The sequence below is a fragment of the Durio zibethinus genome, chromosome 11 (genome assembly GCF_047325235.1).
Source record: "Durio zibethinus cultivar Kanyao isolate XHJ-2024 chromosome 11, ASM4732523v1, whole genome shotgun sequence".
Lineage (NCBI taxonomy): Eukaryota > Viridiplantae > Streptophyta > Magnoliopsida > Malvales > Malvaceae > Durio > Durio zibethinus.
The window spans coordinates 5,308,345-5,325,482 of record NC_143172.1 but is presented as its reverse complement, the minus strand read 5'-3'; the positions used below and the strand labels follow the sequence as shown (position 1 = coordinate 5,325,482).

The 17,138-nt window shown below is 33.0% G+C and overlaps 2 protein-coding genes across 2 annotated transcripts; one reads left to right on the top strand and one right to left on the bottom strand.

The window, feature by feature from the left end:
* The first annotated feature begins 9,891 nt into the window (after positions 1–9,891).
* Positions 9,892–11,466, top strand: LOC111291396 (Integrase-type DNA-binding superfamily protein). Its single transcript, XM_022883094.2, has one exon. The coding sequence runs from the start codon at positions 10,161–10,163 to the stop codon at positions 11,085–11,087; it is 927 nt and encodes a 308-aa protein (XP_022738829.2). The 5' UTR covers positions 9,892–10,160; the 3' UTR covers positions 11,088–11,466.
* Positions 11,467–12,270: 804 nt separating this feature from the next.
* Positions 12,271–17,028, bottom strand: LOC111290542 (uncharacterized). Its single transcript, XM_022881889.2, has 15 exons — positions 16,658–17,028; positions 16,488–16,538; positions 16,215–16,390; positions 15,983–16,060; positions 15,757–15,868; positions 15,471–15,555; positions 15,320–15,371; positions 15,174–15,235; positions 14,978–15,093; positions 14,777–14,898; positions 13,930–13,998; positions 13,652–13,709; positions 13,203–13,276; positions 12,929–12,977; positions 12,271–12,596 (listed from the first exon to the last, which is right to left on the bottom strand). The coding sequence occupies exons 1-15, from the start codon at positions 16,767–16,769 to the stop codon at positions 12,454–12,456; spliced, it is 1,359 nt and encodes a 452-aa protein (XP_022737624.2). The 5' UTR covers positions 16,770–17,028; the 3' UTR covers positions 12,271–12,453.
* Between the last annotated feature and the right edge of the window lie 110 nt (positions 17,029–17,138).

Here is a 17,138-nt window from a genome sequence, read left to right as displayed (position 1 = left end):
AATGAAAATGTATCCTTCTTAATTTTTATTAAAATAATAAAAGATAAATGACCTAAATAAGAAAGATCATCCCAATGTCTTGGGCAATAGCTATTGGAATATACAATTACATTGGATTGGTCTCAAGATTAAAAGACATTTCAATGGTATTCCAATTATTCAGCTCATAATTGGACGGATAAAGATAGACCCACCCTTCTTGTTCAAGCTCCGTTTCATCTTCAATAGCATAGATAGTCAACTGGGTGAATACCTCTTTCATGCTTTGTTTACAATCTTCTTCTTTATTTGGGTACATGAATCTTTCAGGCTTGAAAGTCTCGTATAAGTATGGGATGATCATTAATCTTACTATTTTACCTGCTGGTTTTCTTTTAATTTTTTATTTTACTGCTTTATAGCCTAAACTGAGCCTTTCACTGTTATCTACCATTGTTGAAGGCTATCTTATTCTCTGTAAGTTTTTACCCAACCCTACTCTTGGATACGAGCCCTTATTGATGACTTGGCTCATTACTACCTTTGAAATAGTTGATTTTAAAATTTTTCACCTACAGATTTGACTAACTTGAAAAATCGATAAGAGCATTCAATTGTTTCTTCAGTAGCTTTCATATATGGGGTATTCAATGGCTAAGTCACTAGCATATCTTCTTCTTCAAATACCACTACCAAATCGACCTTTTACATTAAACTTGATTTTTTTGTGTATGGTAGATGGCACAGCACTTGTCATGTGAATCTATGGCCTTTCTAGCAGACAGTTATAAGATGTAGAGATGTCCATCACTTGAAACTTCACATTAAAAGTGCATGACCCAATTTACAAAGGTATTTCGATATCTTTCAAGACTTTCTTTTTGGTCACATCAAAAGCTCGTATGATCATTTGATTGTCCTTCATATATGAGTAATCGATAGGTAGCCTTGTCAAAGTTGACATGGTAAGACGTTGATAGCGGAGCCATTATTAATAAGGACTTTAGCCATGATATGGCTCTTGCACTTGACTGTGATATGCAGAGCCTCGGTATTTCTCCTTCTTTCTGGAAAAATTTTATCATCACTTAATGAAATGTAATTTGGCATGACTAGATTTTCAGCTAAGTGGTTCATATATTCAACAGATACATTATGTGTCAGATATGCCTAGTTTGACACTTTCAGCAAGGTATTTCGATGTGATTTTGAGTTTAACAACAATGATAATAATGAGATTTTTATTGGCATTTTGTTCAACTATTCAACAACTGAATATTCACTATGTTTTACTAGCTTTAAAAATTCACATGCTTTTTTTTTTACACTGACTTTGGAGGATCCTCCTCAGGTTCCACTTCTAGATTATTTCACTCTTTACCTATCTTGGCCTTTTCTTTTCTTGCCTTCTTCAGCATTTCTAGAGTGTAGCATCTTTCACTTTAGGTGATGCCCCCTACACCTATTATGTTAGAGGCCTCAGTCTTAAAGGCATTCTCTTCTTGCCCCTGAACTATTGTATCACAGCTATATTTACAGGGTATAGCTTTATCATCTTTATATGGAAATGAAATTGGGACTTTAAAAGTTACCGACCTTGGAATAAGTTTGTCTATGATTGATTTTGACTTGTTCTCACAGTGAATTGTTACTGGCTTTGAAAATAATTTTACAGACTTATCAATCATGGATACTTTAACACTCTTTAAAACTTTTTTCTTTTCATAGACTTTTCAGCTAGTATGAATCCAAGAACTTTTGTACCTCTTGGTGAAACTACTTATAAGTTTCGATAGGGTGACCAATTGCCTCATTATGATATTTACAACTAGTGCTTGCTACATATGCTCCATGATAACTGTACAGACTCACTAGTTGTATTATGTTAGCTTTTCATAAAACATCAAACAGTTGATTAAGAGGAGTCTTAATATCTATAATTTTTTCTTCATATGACACTCATGTTCGTTATTTAAGGTATTTACATTATGATTAGGCAAATGATTACCACTAATATTCGGTGTAGTTACCTCTTTTGTATCAAAGCTAATCATTTCTTCCTTGATTAGCCATTACACTTTGTGTTTCAAGGTATTGCAACTTTCAATGGAATGACCAGCAATCCCATAATGATAGTCACAATGGGCTATGGGATCATACCACTTAGGGTAAAGTGGCATGAGTGACTCTAATTTACTAGGAGTAATTAGATGACTATTGTAAAGCTCACAATATAATTCTATAAGTCATAAGAATCGAGTCAAATACAAGCTTTTCGTGAGTAATTCATTGCTCCCGTGAACCACCAATTGAGCTAGCTAGATGGGTCTGAGGTCTTGAGGTAGGTTGAGTGTTAGGACTATATGTAGTATTTTGAAGCCTAAAAGAGGGTTGATATGTTTAGGGATAAGAGGATTATGAGATTGGTTTGTATGAGTAAGGGGAAGTATTATTCACAAAAGGGTAATATGGAGGGTATCTTTGTGGCGGGTAGGGTTGATAACCTTTGAATTATTATCTATCAAAGCTCACAGCTTGAGCTTCAGTCTCTTTCTTCTTTGAAGCTCTTTTGTTAGATGTTTCACCTCTTTTCAACTTGTCATTTTTTATGGTACTCTTAATAATTTCTCTTGAAATCACCATGTCAGTGAAATTTTTGATTACATTCCCTATCATCTTTTCATAATAGAAAGATTTCAAAGTGCTGATAAATAGCACTGTAATCTCTTTCTCAGTTAGAAAAGGTTACACTTGAGAAGCTACATCTCTCCATCTCTGGACGTATTCCTTAAAAGACTCATTTGCCTTTTTTTTCATGTTCTATAAAGACAAACGTTCGGGAGCTAAGTCCATGATATGTCGATATTGACTGATGAAATCATGAGTCATATCGTTTCAAGAACAGATGCGGGTTCTATCTAACTAGACATACCACCTAGCAGCAAAGCCAATAAGGCTATCTTGGAAGACATGCATTAATAGCTTTTCATTGTGAGCATGAGCTATCATTTTCTGATAGTACATGGTAATATGAGTCTTCGGGTATTTTGTATCATCATAGTTTTAAAATTTTGGTACTTTGAGCTTGGGTGGAATGATCACATCTGGGACTAAACATAGCCCAGTAACATCAACAGAATCGTAAAACCTAATTTTTTCTATAGTTCGTAACTTTTGTTCAAGCATACTAATATTCGAATTTTTTTGAGATTCCATCACCTTTGCCTTTTTTTTTTCCTTTTTTTTCAAGTCATCCAAATCAAAAACTTAGATCGATTCTACTATATTTTCAGTAAAAATAGGATTTACATAGCTATGGTAATGCCCTAAGTTTGAAAGTGATGGCATTCTAAGGTACACAGGATATGTGAACTACTGTGATGGTATATCCTGTGTGGACTGGGCTTGTTGTGAACCAAAACCTGAAGGATATAAAGGGTCAGCCACTTCTTGTGATGGGGGGCTTTGTTAGCTTGTATTTTTTTCTATTCTTTTTCCATTGTTTAGCTTGTTAAGAGCATCCAGAATCTTGCTCAACTCATTCTCAATCTTTTCCTATACTTTTTTCAGTTTTTCAAATCGATGAGAGTTTTCTTGCTCTATTTGTCTAGCTCTGGCTCTTGTGTTATATCAGTGGGTGAGGTTCTTACTAGATGGAACTATCTTTGAACCTTAAATATCATATCTTAGAATTAGCAAGTTTATATGACTATCTCATGGTTACTTTGTTAAATGTAATAAATGAGGATGCAATGAATGAAAATACATGTATGCAAAGAATAATTACTTTAGAACAGTGCTCAACTAAAAGATTTCATTTATTCCAAAGAACTTTCATTTACATAGAGTTTATCATCCTAGAGTTATAACCATAAAATCGTTTGATCTGCTCATATTGGGCTCTGACTTTCTCGATGAAGTTTAGAAGATGCTGTCCATATTCTCCTACTAGGGCCACCACTTACTTCAATGCCTCTGCCTCTTCTACCATATCTCTTGTCTTACATATCCCTTTACAAATTTAGGTCGTTAAGTGCTCAATATACTTTTATCTTCTTAAGTTTTCTCTTTTATCACACCAAACTTGGTATGATAACTCTCTATGCTTTCTAACCAATGTAGCAATGTAGTCTTCTTGTTCATTCAACTTCTATCTCAATCTGCTTAGGTAGCTATTCAACATGTTATTCTTTATCTGTACTTAGGTATTTTTTCTTCCAATTCAGTATATTCTTATTTCAATCATGCATTCTCTTTAGTCAGCTCAACAATTGTTATCTCTTTAGTTTATACCCTCACACATAACCTTTTATGTTCATAGTGTAACTCCGATAAGTCTTTGACAGCTGTGTCACGTTCCCTAGCAATCTTGCAAACTTTGACTTCATGCTTTTCAGCTTTATCTTTTCATTGATCCTTTTCTTTTCGAAGCTTTTGGATTTTTTATTTTAACTTATCTTTTTCTGACTCAAATTGTTTTGTCGCAAGCTCCAATTTTAATGGTGTCTCTTCAAACTTTTCTCTTATTGGCGATTGAAAGCTTTCATAAGTGAATACTATTTTTTATCTTCGTCTTGCTCTCCAAACCAAGTACCCCTGAGTGACATTATCAGTAAATGGTCCAGGACTCACTCTACGAGGATTTTTCCATGCTTTAATTATCTCATTCATCCTCTAAAATACTTTTGGCTCACTGTAAGAAAAATTCGATTGATGAAGCTCATGTATCATAGGAATGAACTATTCTATCCCAAACTATCTTTTTACTAGAAGTGGCACATAACTTGTTGTTCTCCATAAACTCAAAAGTAGGATGACAATGTTATCTCCACACTGATATAGCATAGGTTCTCGATTCATCCATAGGACCAACTATCTTATTTCAGTACTTGTCAATTTTTATAGGAAAGATATCCATACCTTTTTAGACTTTTGTTTTGACCATCTACTTTCACAAAATTCCTTAATCGGAGCTCGATTACGGACATAAAGATTTGAGAAAACACCTTTTCTCCACTTGAAATGGCTTTTCATCTATAAGTATAATAACCGTACACAACCTATAAAATGCCTTCCATTCCGACGATAATAACTCAAAGATCTGACAGTCTCTGCTAATATTACTGTTGAAGGGTTACAACCATTGATCACACTCTCGAAGAAGTTAATCACTGTTATTTCAATATAACTCAAAACCTTTAAAAATATCACCATTCCATATATAGCTAAGGCAAATACATCTAACCTCCATTCTTCATCAACATGTTGCACTAGAAAATCATGAAAGAATTTTTAAGATAGGCAAACTTATTCTTGTTTCTTCTTTGTATGTGAACCCACAATCTCTTTGTCTATCCCCATGATATGGGCCAAATCTTTACGAAATCCTGATTTATGTTTTTTGACATATATCTTGTCATGAACCTTGAAGTGCAAGCCCAATAAAGTCGAATATTTTTTTATGGTTGACGTTATATCAATTTCATTGAAGATGAAACACTTGTATGCAGGATTTCAGAATTATGCTGTAGCTCTAATTAGTTAATTGTCGACACTTACTACGAGAAGATGTGCTATATGCCCATGTCTTTGGCAAAATTTCTCTTGTCTAGCTGGACTCATCTTCTTCCATATATCAACCAAATCCTTTATATTATTTTGTTTGAGGAGGATAGATATTTTTTTAGACATGATAGAATCATAGTCGATTGGTAAACAATCCCTCATCTTTAGTTGAATCTTTTTTTACTGGACTTTTACTTCATTGGGTGGCTCACAAGGGGTTAATACAGATGAAGAGCAAACTAATCGTTCTGTGGAGTCCATGAAACACTTTTTGTTAAAAATCATCTTTCAAGCAAATATTCTTTATGCAACTTTATAATATGAGCATAAACCTATGCAAAAGAATGAGAAAAAAGGTTAGTATACCAAATAAGGAGAAATAAATAAATAACTAAGTAAATTAAAATATCACACAGAATAAGAAGAATGAACCATATGCTTTTGGTCAATTCTAAAGAGAGGGAGATGGCTCTATCTATATGTTAGGCATTTTTAAAGTTCACTATATGTGGTGCAAGGTTAAAAGTCTAAAGGTTCCCAAATTGTTCCTTACATCATTGTTCATTACATACTAGTAAGGTACCCCAATCCTCACCAATTACAGATTACAAGCGAAAAAAGTTTAATTTGAGTGAGAGTATTTCGCTAGTCACTACGGAGGCATTAAATATCACGAAAGCAATGGGTACTTTACTCCTTCCTAAAGGGATAGAGCTCGAGTATAAAGCTCATGTTATACACATGCATATGAATGACATAATTAGTAAAGTAAATAAATATGAATATAAAATCTATACAAAAGGTTCAATTTTTTTAGGCTTTGGATAACACGAATTTATTTGTTAGCCTAACTCTCAAATATCCCCAGTGGAGTCACTAAATTGTCATAACGTCTAGATCCGATGATCTATCGTTAGACATTGACTTTAAGAGTCGTTATCAATCTTTTTTATTTAGGTGCGATTGGTCACATAAAGAATCTATCCTTTCAAGGAATACCTAAGCTTGACTAAGGGTCTCTAAAAAAATAAGTTCAGGTTTATTAACCAGAAAGGGTTCGTGAGTTCGGTTACGAGTGAGAAAGGTTATAGTACCCTCACAACACTCATCGAAAGATGGTATCAGCTCAAATTCATGTTATTCAATAAACCTTAAAAATTTTACCAAGTAATTAATTATTGAAAATTATTCTTAATTAACTCCAATACTTTTGGTAGAAAATTAAAAAAAACTCCTCACCTCAAGAGTATGCAAGAAAACTATTGTTTCACTTACAAAGACTTCATCGTCTTATTATTTAACATTTAAAAAAAATTCAAGAAAGAAAATAAAATAAGATAAAACAAAACAAAAAGGAATAATGATTCAACTTTTTGATATAAATCCTTTTTTTATCTTTTTTTTTAAAGAACTCATTGCTTTTGTACAAGAAAAATTGATACTTTCAACTTTTCTTTTAAACATTTAAAGTTTTTATTTTAAGAAAAATTGGTACTTTCAACTTTTTCCAAATATATATTTTTTTAATTTTGAAATTCTAATTTTGAAAAAAATTGATACTTTCAACTTTTTTTTAAAAATATATTTTTTAAAATATTTTATTTTTAAGAGAAATTGATACTTTCAACTTTTTCCTAAAAAATATTTTTTGTGTTCAAAGGAAATTGATACAATCAGCTTTTCTTCAAAAATATATATTTTTTAAATTTATCTTTAAGAAAAATTGATATTTGTAACTTTTTCTCAAAATATTATTTTTTAAAAAATTTTATTTTTTAGAAAAAAATTACTGAAAAGAAAGAAAAAATTAAAATTAAAATTAAGATTAAATTAAGGAATATCAAATAATTCTAAATTAAAAAATAATAATAAATAAAATAAAATAAAATAAACCTTGAATCGGCTTAGTTAAAAGAAGAGAAATGACTTAAAAACGCGGCTCCAACAAAATCGACTCGATTTGATTTGATGGTTGAGGCGCGGGTGGAAAGGGGTTGCTCTACGGGTCGGGTTGCTTAAATGGAAAACACGCGGATCCTGGATTTTTTTTAGGCTCAAAACGACGTCGTTTTTCAATACTATAAAAGGTAAATTTCAGTTTTTTTTTAGCAAAATTCTCTTCCTCCTTCTCTCTCTATCCCCTTCAAGAACACTGGTTGAAATATAATCGGATTTTAAAAATTCTCGTCAGAATTTGGATTGTTCGTCGAAAGTTCATCAAAAGGTTGATCAATTTCTAAAAATGATATGTCGAAAACTGGATAATTGGTCGAAAAATTCAATCGGTACCAAAAAGATCTTCGAAAAATTTAAATATCGTCAAAAAAATCAATCGAAATCTAAAATTTTCAAAAGTTCTAAAAAAAAAAAGGCCAAAAATTCCCTAAAAAAATTCCTAAAATCCTTAATATTGCTTATGACCTTTCTAAACATCTTTATGCTTTTCTTTTCTTCTTGTGTGTTCTTTCCCTATATTTTTTAGTTCTGTTTTAATATCTATTTATAGGGATTGATCAGAAGAATTTCTAATTAATCTCAATTTCATTTGGGATTGAAATTTAAACTTTGAATTCAATCTCAACTCTATCAGTTCCTAAATTCATAATCAAATTCATTCTAATTTTTTTTATTCTAATCTTAATCTCAACTGAAAATTAATCAAAAAAAAATAAAAATAAAAAATAGATAAATAGTAAAATATATTAATAGATAACTAAAAAAAATAATAATAATAAATAATTAAATTTAAAATTAAATTAATTTAAAATTAAAAAAATAATTTATATTATTTATTTGAATCAAATCTAATTAATTCGAATTTGAATCAAATTGAATTCCTATTGTTTAGCAAATGGAATCAAAGTGACGGAACAAAGAAAAGAACGAAAGAAAGGTTTTGAGAAAATTCTGGAGGCTGTAATCTAATCCGGATATTGGACTTTCTCAGTTGCAGCTTTAATGGCATTTGGATTTTTCTGCAGTGAAAGAAAAAGGACGGAGATAAACACAAAGTTTTTTTTTTTTTTTTTGAAAAAAAAGGCAAACATGTTAAATTTAAGTACATGGTGGAAGAATTACTTCACCAACAAGAAAAAAAAAACGAAAAAGAAAGAAGAAATGCGTTTCGTAGTGTGATAAGAGGCGTGGCAGAGAGAGGTTTATGACAGTTAAAGAACACAAGCTGACTCAGCTTTGTAATAAATCGAAAAAGTAGCTTTTTAGAAGTAATAAAAGCATGGACACTTGTGCGGGGACCCACAGAGAAACTCAAAATGGATTCACAGTCAGCCAGAGACGCAATTACTTTCGTCCTTTTCAACCTCCTTCATGGTTAAGGGGCAGACGCCGCTTCTCTCGCCCTTTTCTATCTCCTTCATAGTTAAGGTTCAACGTTTGATTCAAAATTTTAGCCGATAGCTAATACTTTAGAGAAATAATCGGACGAAATAATTCGATACAAACGAGTGGCGTCAAAATATTTGAAGTTACGATTTAATATAATTTTTATTTTTTTATATAATAATTTTAAAAATATAAAATATAAAATATAATTTGTTATTATTATAATTATATGAAATAATTATATCATGTTAACAAATACTTTTTTATTTAATTTATCTTATATAATTATATTATTGAAAATTTAATTATTTGTTAATAATTAATTAATTAAAATTAATATTTATCATTTAATTATTACATATGATGCATGATAAATGATTGATTTTTTTTAATAATATGATTTGAATAAAAAAATAATATTAATATAACGAATTATTTCATATAATTTTTTTGAATATTTTACATACATATAATAAATGCATTAGTAGATTTAAAATATGATATTAATAAATTTTTATTTTGAAATTGAATTTTTTTATAAAAAATTAAATTGTATTAAAGCTTCCTTTACATTTGGTTAAATTTATAAATGAAACAAACAACTAAATTAACTGATCAAATAGATTTTTGAATTAATTTCAAACAATTTCAAATATAAATAAAATTCATCAAAAGTCAAAAACTCAAATCATATTCTGAAGCAGTATTATTAACTTTTTTGAACTCATAAACTTTTGTAAAGAGATAAAAAAAAGTGCGTGTAGATAAGAGCAAGGACAAAACTCTGTTCATTTCCCCTATCGGGTGAGAAAAAAAAATGGGCTTTATGTTGTAAAGGGCAAGAATGCAATAAATAAATGGACAGGACATGGCAGTCATTACAGAGTAATCCCCGTAACCTGGACTGCTATTCAAAGTTACAAGCTAAAAAAAATCCCCGTAAAAAATCTAGCAAGCTTTTGCTTTACCGTGCAGCTATAAATACACCAAGCTGGAAGCAGACTTAGGTCTCAGCATAGTAATTCTAGTCTCTTCCTTTGAAACAAACCCAAAAAAAAAAAAAAAAATCGTAATTCTGTTCTTCTATTCCTCTCCTCCGAAAATCTGGGTTTCTCTTCTCTTTGTCAGGTTTCTCTGTTTTTATTATTATTTCACTTTCCTTTTGGTTCTACAAGGAAAAGGGACAGTTTTTAGCACCCCTGTTTCCTTCTGAACTTTTCCTCCTATACCTGTGTCGTCTGTTTTGATTTAGAACACTACGAATCAAGGAAAAGATGCAAGAAATTAACCATCCTTTTAGATTCAACAATGATGCCGAAATTGGGTCTTCGCTATCACAGCTCATACTGTCAGGAGGCTCAAATACCTTAGATTCAATCTTCTCTCATTGCGCACCATCAACGACAACATCAACAGCCACTACCACCAACTCTGTTTGCGAGCCATTAGGCTCTTCAGTCTATCTCCACCAGAGAGACCTCCTTCAAAAATTCTGCCAGGAAAACAAAGGAAACGCTTCATTATCGCGCAACTCGCTAACGAATCAGCTTCAAAACTACGGAAACACTGCATCAAGGAGCAACTACTTGAGTCCGCAAAAGAAGAAGCTATACAGGGGCGTGAGGCAGAGACACTGGGGAAAATGGGTAGCCGAAATCCGACTCCCACAAAACAGAATGCGAGTCTGGTTAGGCACTTATGAAACAGCCGAAGCTGCAGCGTATGCCTATGATCGTGCCGCGTATAAGCTTAGAGGGGAATATGCAAGGTTGAATTTCCCAAATCTGAAGGACCCAAGTAAGTTGGGGTCTGTAGATTGTGCTAGGTTGAATGCTCTGAAGAATACGGTAGATGCTAAGATTCAAGCCATTTGTCAAAAGGTGAAAAGAGAGAGAGCTAAAAAGAATGCCAAGAAGGGCAACTCTGATAGTCCTGCTGCTTCTTCTGGACCTGAAAAGGAAGTGAAGGTAACAGAATCATATTCATCGTTATCCCCAGCGGTTTTCAGTGACAATTTAAGCAACGAATTGCTGTCACCAACTCCGTCGGAAGATGGATTTTGGAGATGTGAGAATTCACCATCGGCTGTTTCGAATGATTATCCAATAACGGTAGCAAAGGAGCCACAATTTGAGGAGTGTTTGCTAGCAAGAATGCCATCTTTTGATGCCGAATTGATATGGGAGATTCTTGCTAATTAGAATTACAACTTTCTCATACATTTTTCTCAAAATGAAAACTTTTCAGCAGACAGCTGTTAAAAAATTGAGAAAGATTTCTCCTCTCTTTTTGGTTAAAAGTCTTAATGGAAGTTTTTATTGGCGTTTTTTTAGAAATGAATTGATGTTCTGCTGTTTAATGTTTGGCCTTTGTTTTTGAGGTACTGTGAGTTTGGCCTTCGTTTTTGTATGAAGGCTATAGCAGTTATGAATGTTCTCCTTTTTTTCCCTGGCTGTGGAAGCACTACTTTCACTAGACAAAGGTGTTGTGTAATTGTAATTATGTGGGACCTTGAGGTGGTGATCAGGGTATTTGAGTAATTAAACGAAAATTAAGTACTTAAAATATCCTTATTTCTTATCATGGTTTCTTCCAAAATCGGAAAGCCTCATTTACTTCACGTATTGCATTACCCATGACAGGGGGTTTAAATCAAGCAGGTGAATTTGAGCGAGCGTGGAACAAAACTTATTGGGGAAAGTAGCTAAAAGCATCGATTTGGTTCTCTATCCAATGTAATGGAAAAATAAAGAGGAAGAAAGGGCAAAAGATTGTAGTGAAAACAGCCACGTCTCCTAGTTTATCTATCATGCTCTTCTTCGATGGTGAGAAAGCTGGGAAAAAAGATTGTGGTCCTCATCACACTTCTGTCTACGCGTATATGAGATTTAAAGATGCCTGTTCAGATCAGACGTATTTCACTTATTATTTTTTTATTACAATATTTTAAAATTGTATAATACATGGCTTATAAATATGAACTCTATACATATATATATATATATATTTTGAAATTACAAGTACAAACAAATACCAATCATAAGTATTATATCGTTGAATAATCAAACCAACAAATTAATCAACAAACTAAAACTTAACTAAACAAATTCAACATAAAAATAATGAAATTCATGTTCAACATATATAATAAAACTTGAACTTAAAACCTAAACATTTGAAAACTTTCTCTTTGTTGTTAAACCAAGCTTCTTTTACATTTCATATAAAATTTTGATGAATAGTACACAATTTTAAATTATAATTAATTAATTATAATATAATAATTATATGTGATATACTTCCATTCATATTTAGCCCAATTATATTGGCTATGAGTACGACTAGAAGCAAGGATATATAAATTAATATATTCTCAAGACAAGGTAAAATAATTGGAATAACTTATATTTACATTGGTAGTTTAGTTGCAGTCCTAGTTGGGATAGTTCCAAAAAATGTAACTTCATATCAAATACAAGGCCAAGAGAAAATTTTAGTCATCAACTACATATATTGTACATCAGTCAAAAGATGAGCAGATCCTTTGATGATATCATTTAGAAAACACTACCAACTGAGGCTATTCTTTGACTGCTGCAGCTTTGCATTGTAAGAGCTTTCTGTCTCCTCCTTGCAAGATTTTAGCAGAGGCTGTAAAAACGTTGATCTGAAAAACGTGACTGACTCTCCGAGTGAGGTTCTATCCCATTCTGCTATCAACCGAAGAGGATAATATCAAGAAATATAGACATACCAATTGCAGGTGGCATTATAGCTTAATAGGCCAAGTTCATGTCATGTGCAAGAAAGATGACACTACAGCAGCACATACTAACACAAAATAGACCAATCTCGTAAATTAGAACATGTTTATATAAGTCCACTTTCTTGAGAAACGCAGTAAGTTTCCTTTCCAAGGTCTTTCAATTTTTCCCTCAAGATCCAAACAATCTTCTAGTATTTGCAAGTGACTTAACTAAAAGTCTAGGACAATGGACCTAAACATTAGAAGAATAATTAACAGTGCATAAAATAAATATACCGCTCTCGGCATCTTGTCTTAGTCCTCCCTTGTTCAGTTCTTCTAAAAGCTGCAAGGTAAATAAAACCAAAAGAATTATAGGCAGACCTCTCTACAGTGGGGTAACAGCTTACGTAAAACAGCGCATAACATCAAGAACTACCAAGCTAGAATTTACAATAGAATTCTTTTTCTTTGTTGAAGTTTTCACAAACTATAAAAAATTGGAATTGGACATCTTGACAAGTAGAATTTCACAGATAAAAAGCAAATTGAAAGTTGATAGCATACATACCTGGGATAGGGTTGGCACTGTAGTTGGATCAAATTCATCGCAATTGTTTGGGTCAATTGGAACACAAACACGACCTAGAGGAAAAACAAAAAGTTAAAACACATGAGACTACTAAAGTTCATGTAGGGGGTGATAAATTAAGTTTCATCCCTCCTAAGCATCGGAACAGGAGGATAGTCACTATCATGAGGTATTGAGGAGCATGAATGTCAAGATCCAAATAGCAATTAAGGAAAGAAATCCAATAACAGCGCATATTCAAGGTTTAATAGCATAAACACAGCTACTAATAGGACTTCTGGTATCGGAAGCTGTCACTGCGGCACTTTAGCCTTTAGGTTTAAATGTCTTGGTTCTTAAAAGAGAATTCAGATCACACTTTTAGGCACACCACACCAATCTTCACATTTATAACAACTGCTATCTAAAACATAACTTCCAAAACTAACCTGTTTTTGGATGTACACAAAATGGTGCCTTCAGTAAATGGTTCATGTGCTTCGAAACCTGATATACAAAGCACAAACAAGTAGTTTCCTGTGAAGGGTTATGCATAGATATTTTTATGTATAAAAGCTAATTGCTTTCATAAAAGTAATTTTATATGTTAAGTCTGAAATGAAGGCGGATTTACTTCTAAAATCATTACTACATTTGTTGAAAGAGAAAGGAAAAAATGAACCCAAAAACAAAATAAAGCAAAATCAAGAGTACTAGTGTTCTAGACCTCCATATCAAGCCTAGGGTATGTAAAAGAAAAGATGATCTCTTCAACACATCTCCGTAGCCCTTGAACCTGGAAAAGGTGAATTATGCAAAATAATTAAAAGATGAAGTACAATGTACATGAAAAAAAACTCCTCCAGGTAAAACAGATGACATCTGGGTCAAACATATAGTTGATGAACGCATGTCTAATGAGTTAGAAGTTGTGGAAGACAACAATCAAATAGTACTTGAATTTTTGAGAGCAAGGACTAATAAATTGATCTCAACTCATTATTCATTGCTAAGTTTGTCAGAAGTGCACTTTGATTGCGGAGGATAAAATGAAAATATTGAGGTCTGGAGAATCCAGTTACTAACACAAGTCAAGTCAGGCCAGCAGTAGTGGACTCACCCCCTTTATTCTAAAAACTTTAACATGTCATGGAACTGTCACTCTGTGATCTGTTTTATGGAGCTTTAATATCCATCTAAGTCTTAAAATTCTATGATCTGTTTGATGGCCCTAATCAATTTATGGTGGCAATTATATCTTTTACACATGGCAAACTCATTCCAACTCAGTACATTTTAGCATCACTAATAGATTAATGAATCTAACAACAAATTCAAATCATAAAACAAAAAAGGGCATTAAGCATTCAAATATTTGAGTATCACTATTACAGCAATTATATTAAAAAAAAATTCAAATCATATGACTGACAAATTGCATTTAGTGTTCAATTTCTATGGCACCTATCCAAACAGAGCAGCCTATGCCATTGTTATGACAAACGTGCTAGACAGATGTCTCCACCGCCCATGATGGATTTAACCTCTAAAGTGTTTGAGCATACCAATCATACCTTTTGTTTACCTGATTGCAGGATATATTTTAGTTGCTCCCATCTAACAACATTAATGTCATCTTTTGACACGTAAGATTGCTTATTGTCCTGCCACCTCCCCCGAAGCTCAGAAGCAACAGCTGCAAAGATAGCATGTACATACATGAGCACCTGCTAAGGTAACTGACAGAGCTATCCACCAAAGAGACTAAATTTTACATGCATCAGGAATCATTTCTAAGATCTTCTCATATCTCTCCTCAGATGAAAGTAAATTTTGGTTCGAAAGCAGTTTTGCCTCAAAGAAACCCTTCAGAACTTCAGTATAGGATCTCCTGCAAAGTCAGAACGCCTAAGTGGAGGAGACAGTAGGTCCAGAATAAGGAAATTAAAACAGACATACAGTATCACTTACGCAAGGAAAGGATGAAGAACAGGACCTGGTAAAGATATCTTTTTGTTACTATTTTCATTGCCCTGAAGAAAGTACAAAGTCAATTGTTTCTTGGTATTAAAAATCTAAGCAAAATTCAAATGCATTTCAGAGGACTGTTTAAACACCTTGTATACACGGAAATAATCAGCAATAGCTGCCCTCTGTTCATTAGTCAACCTGCAGAAGTGATGACAGTCAAATTCAGATCTTCATGTAAGAATACAGGTAAGGATATAACAGAAATTATATGATGGTTTTAACTGTTTACTGCATTACCTTCTGGCTTTTCCATCACAAACCCAGCAGTGCACACCACGTCGACCACTATATACCCAGAGAATATGATTAAAGCCAAAGTCATCTGCTTAGAAGTTAATTGGTGATGTAAGAAGAAGACATTATACATATCATGTGAACTCAGGCAAAAACATATGCCAACATTGTAATGCAAGCATGTTATGTACAACAGCTAAGCACTCAAAGGTAAAGAATTAGAAGAGTCTGGGATCTAGGCCAGCTAAGAACTCAAAGCATGATAGCATACTATTCTAGAACATTGTACCTCTGAGTGCAGTATCAATCACTTTAATTGCAACTGTCATTAGAGGCCAACATTCCAAGCAAACATCGGCTCCAGTGCAGCAATATCTAACATCATCATAATCTGTTATATCCTGGGGCAACAAAAAACGTAACTCCAACAAATCAAATAACATAGCCATTATATTCGTGTACTCAGTATGAAAAGTAGACTACGATGCTCATTTTGTATAAGTTGAGTGGCTTACAATATCAAAAACAAGTTCCCTCTCAACTGGAGTGAAAACATTGTCACCACTTTGCGTATAGGCATGCCTCTTAGCAGGCTGCATTGTAGATAATACATCAATAACTAATGAAACAGAAAACATTTATATTTTCAACCGAGAGGTCAGGAAAATATCAGCAGTTGTAACTCATGGCTCATCAAAAGTTGGTTCAAAGACTGCATAATAAGAAGAAAATAGAATGAAATCTTACATCAACACTGTAGACAGGCCCAATATCTATCTTTAATGGACACTTTTCTTTGATGGAATGTTCCAGTTCAGAAACACTGTTGAAAGATTGGAACCGAATATAAATGTCATTTTCTAGCGTGAAGGAAAATTCTCTTCTTCCGAAGTAGGACTTGTCACAAGCAGGATGCTTTCCATCTGCAGATACATCAATCATTGATACGCAGAAAAACATGAACACATGCAAACAAGCGCGCGTGCATATACAGGAAAAGGAGGAAGAGATTTGGATTACCATTCCCGTAAGACATCCACTTAAAGATATCAGCATGAGGAAATAACTTTCCTGCCAGAAAATTAGTTTCAAATTTCATCACAACCGTCAGATAAAAGAAAAAATCCATTATTGAAATAATAAATTTCTTTCTACAAAAAAAGTGATATGAGAAATATGAGAATTCATACCATAGTAGATTCTGAGATAGTTAGCGTTGAATCCATCAGGAAGGGCGTTTGTTTCCTCGGGTCCATCAATCAGCATGTCATCTCTTTCATTTTCTGCTTCCTCTTTCGTCATCTTCGCTTCAAAAATCTTTCTCTCTATCAATGGAAGCCTTTTTTCCGTTGAATAGCAGAGTTTAAGATCAGAGAGTGGGGATAGAAAGAGAGTGGGATGGCGGGAAACGAAAGAAGATTAGGTTAACGAGTACATTATTTGGCGGGAAATTTTGGACCTGAAGATTTGGCCTGTTAAACATAATTTAGCCCAAACGCAAGCCTTGTCTTTTGTACGCCGCCGTTTTGACTTTCACTTTGTCCGTCCAAAATCCTTGGACCTAAAAACCAAAATTCCTGTCAACAATCACCGTGAAACCGGAAAGCACGAATAATCAAATACTACCCAATTAATTAATTAATTAATTATATATATATATATATATATATA

Excerpts from the sequence above, each read along its gene's own strand:
- LOC111291396 (XM_022883094.2), top strand. The coding sequence starts at position 10,161 with ATGCAAGAAATTAACCATCCTTTTAGATTCAACAATGATGCCGAAATT.
- LOC111290542 (XM_022881889.2), bottom strand. The coding sequence starts at position 16,769 with ATGACGAAAGAGGAAGCAGAAAATGAAAGAGATGACATGCTGATTGAT. Across the intron at positions 16,061-16,214 it reads GGCCTGTCTACAGTGTTGAT|CCTGCTAAGAGGCATGCCTA; the intron begins GTAAGATTTCAT and ends TCTACAATGCAG. Across the intron at positions 13,277-13,651 it reads TTGTGTACATCCAAAAACAG|GTCGTGTTTGTGTTCCAATT; the intron begins GTTAGTTTTGGA and ends TTTTTCCTCTAG.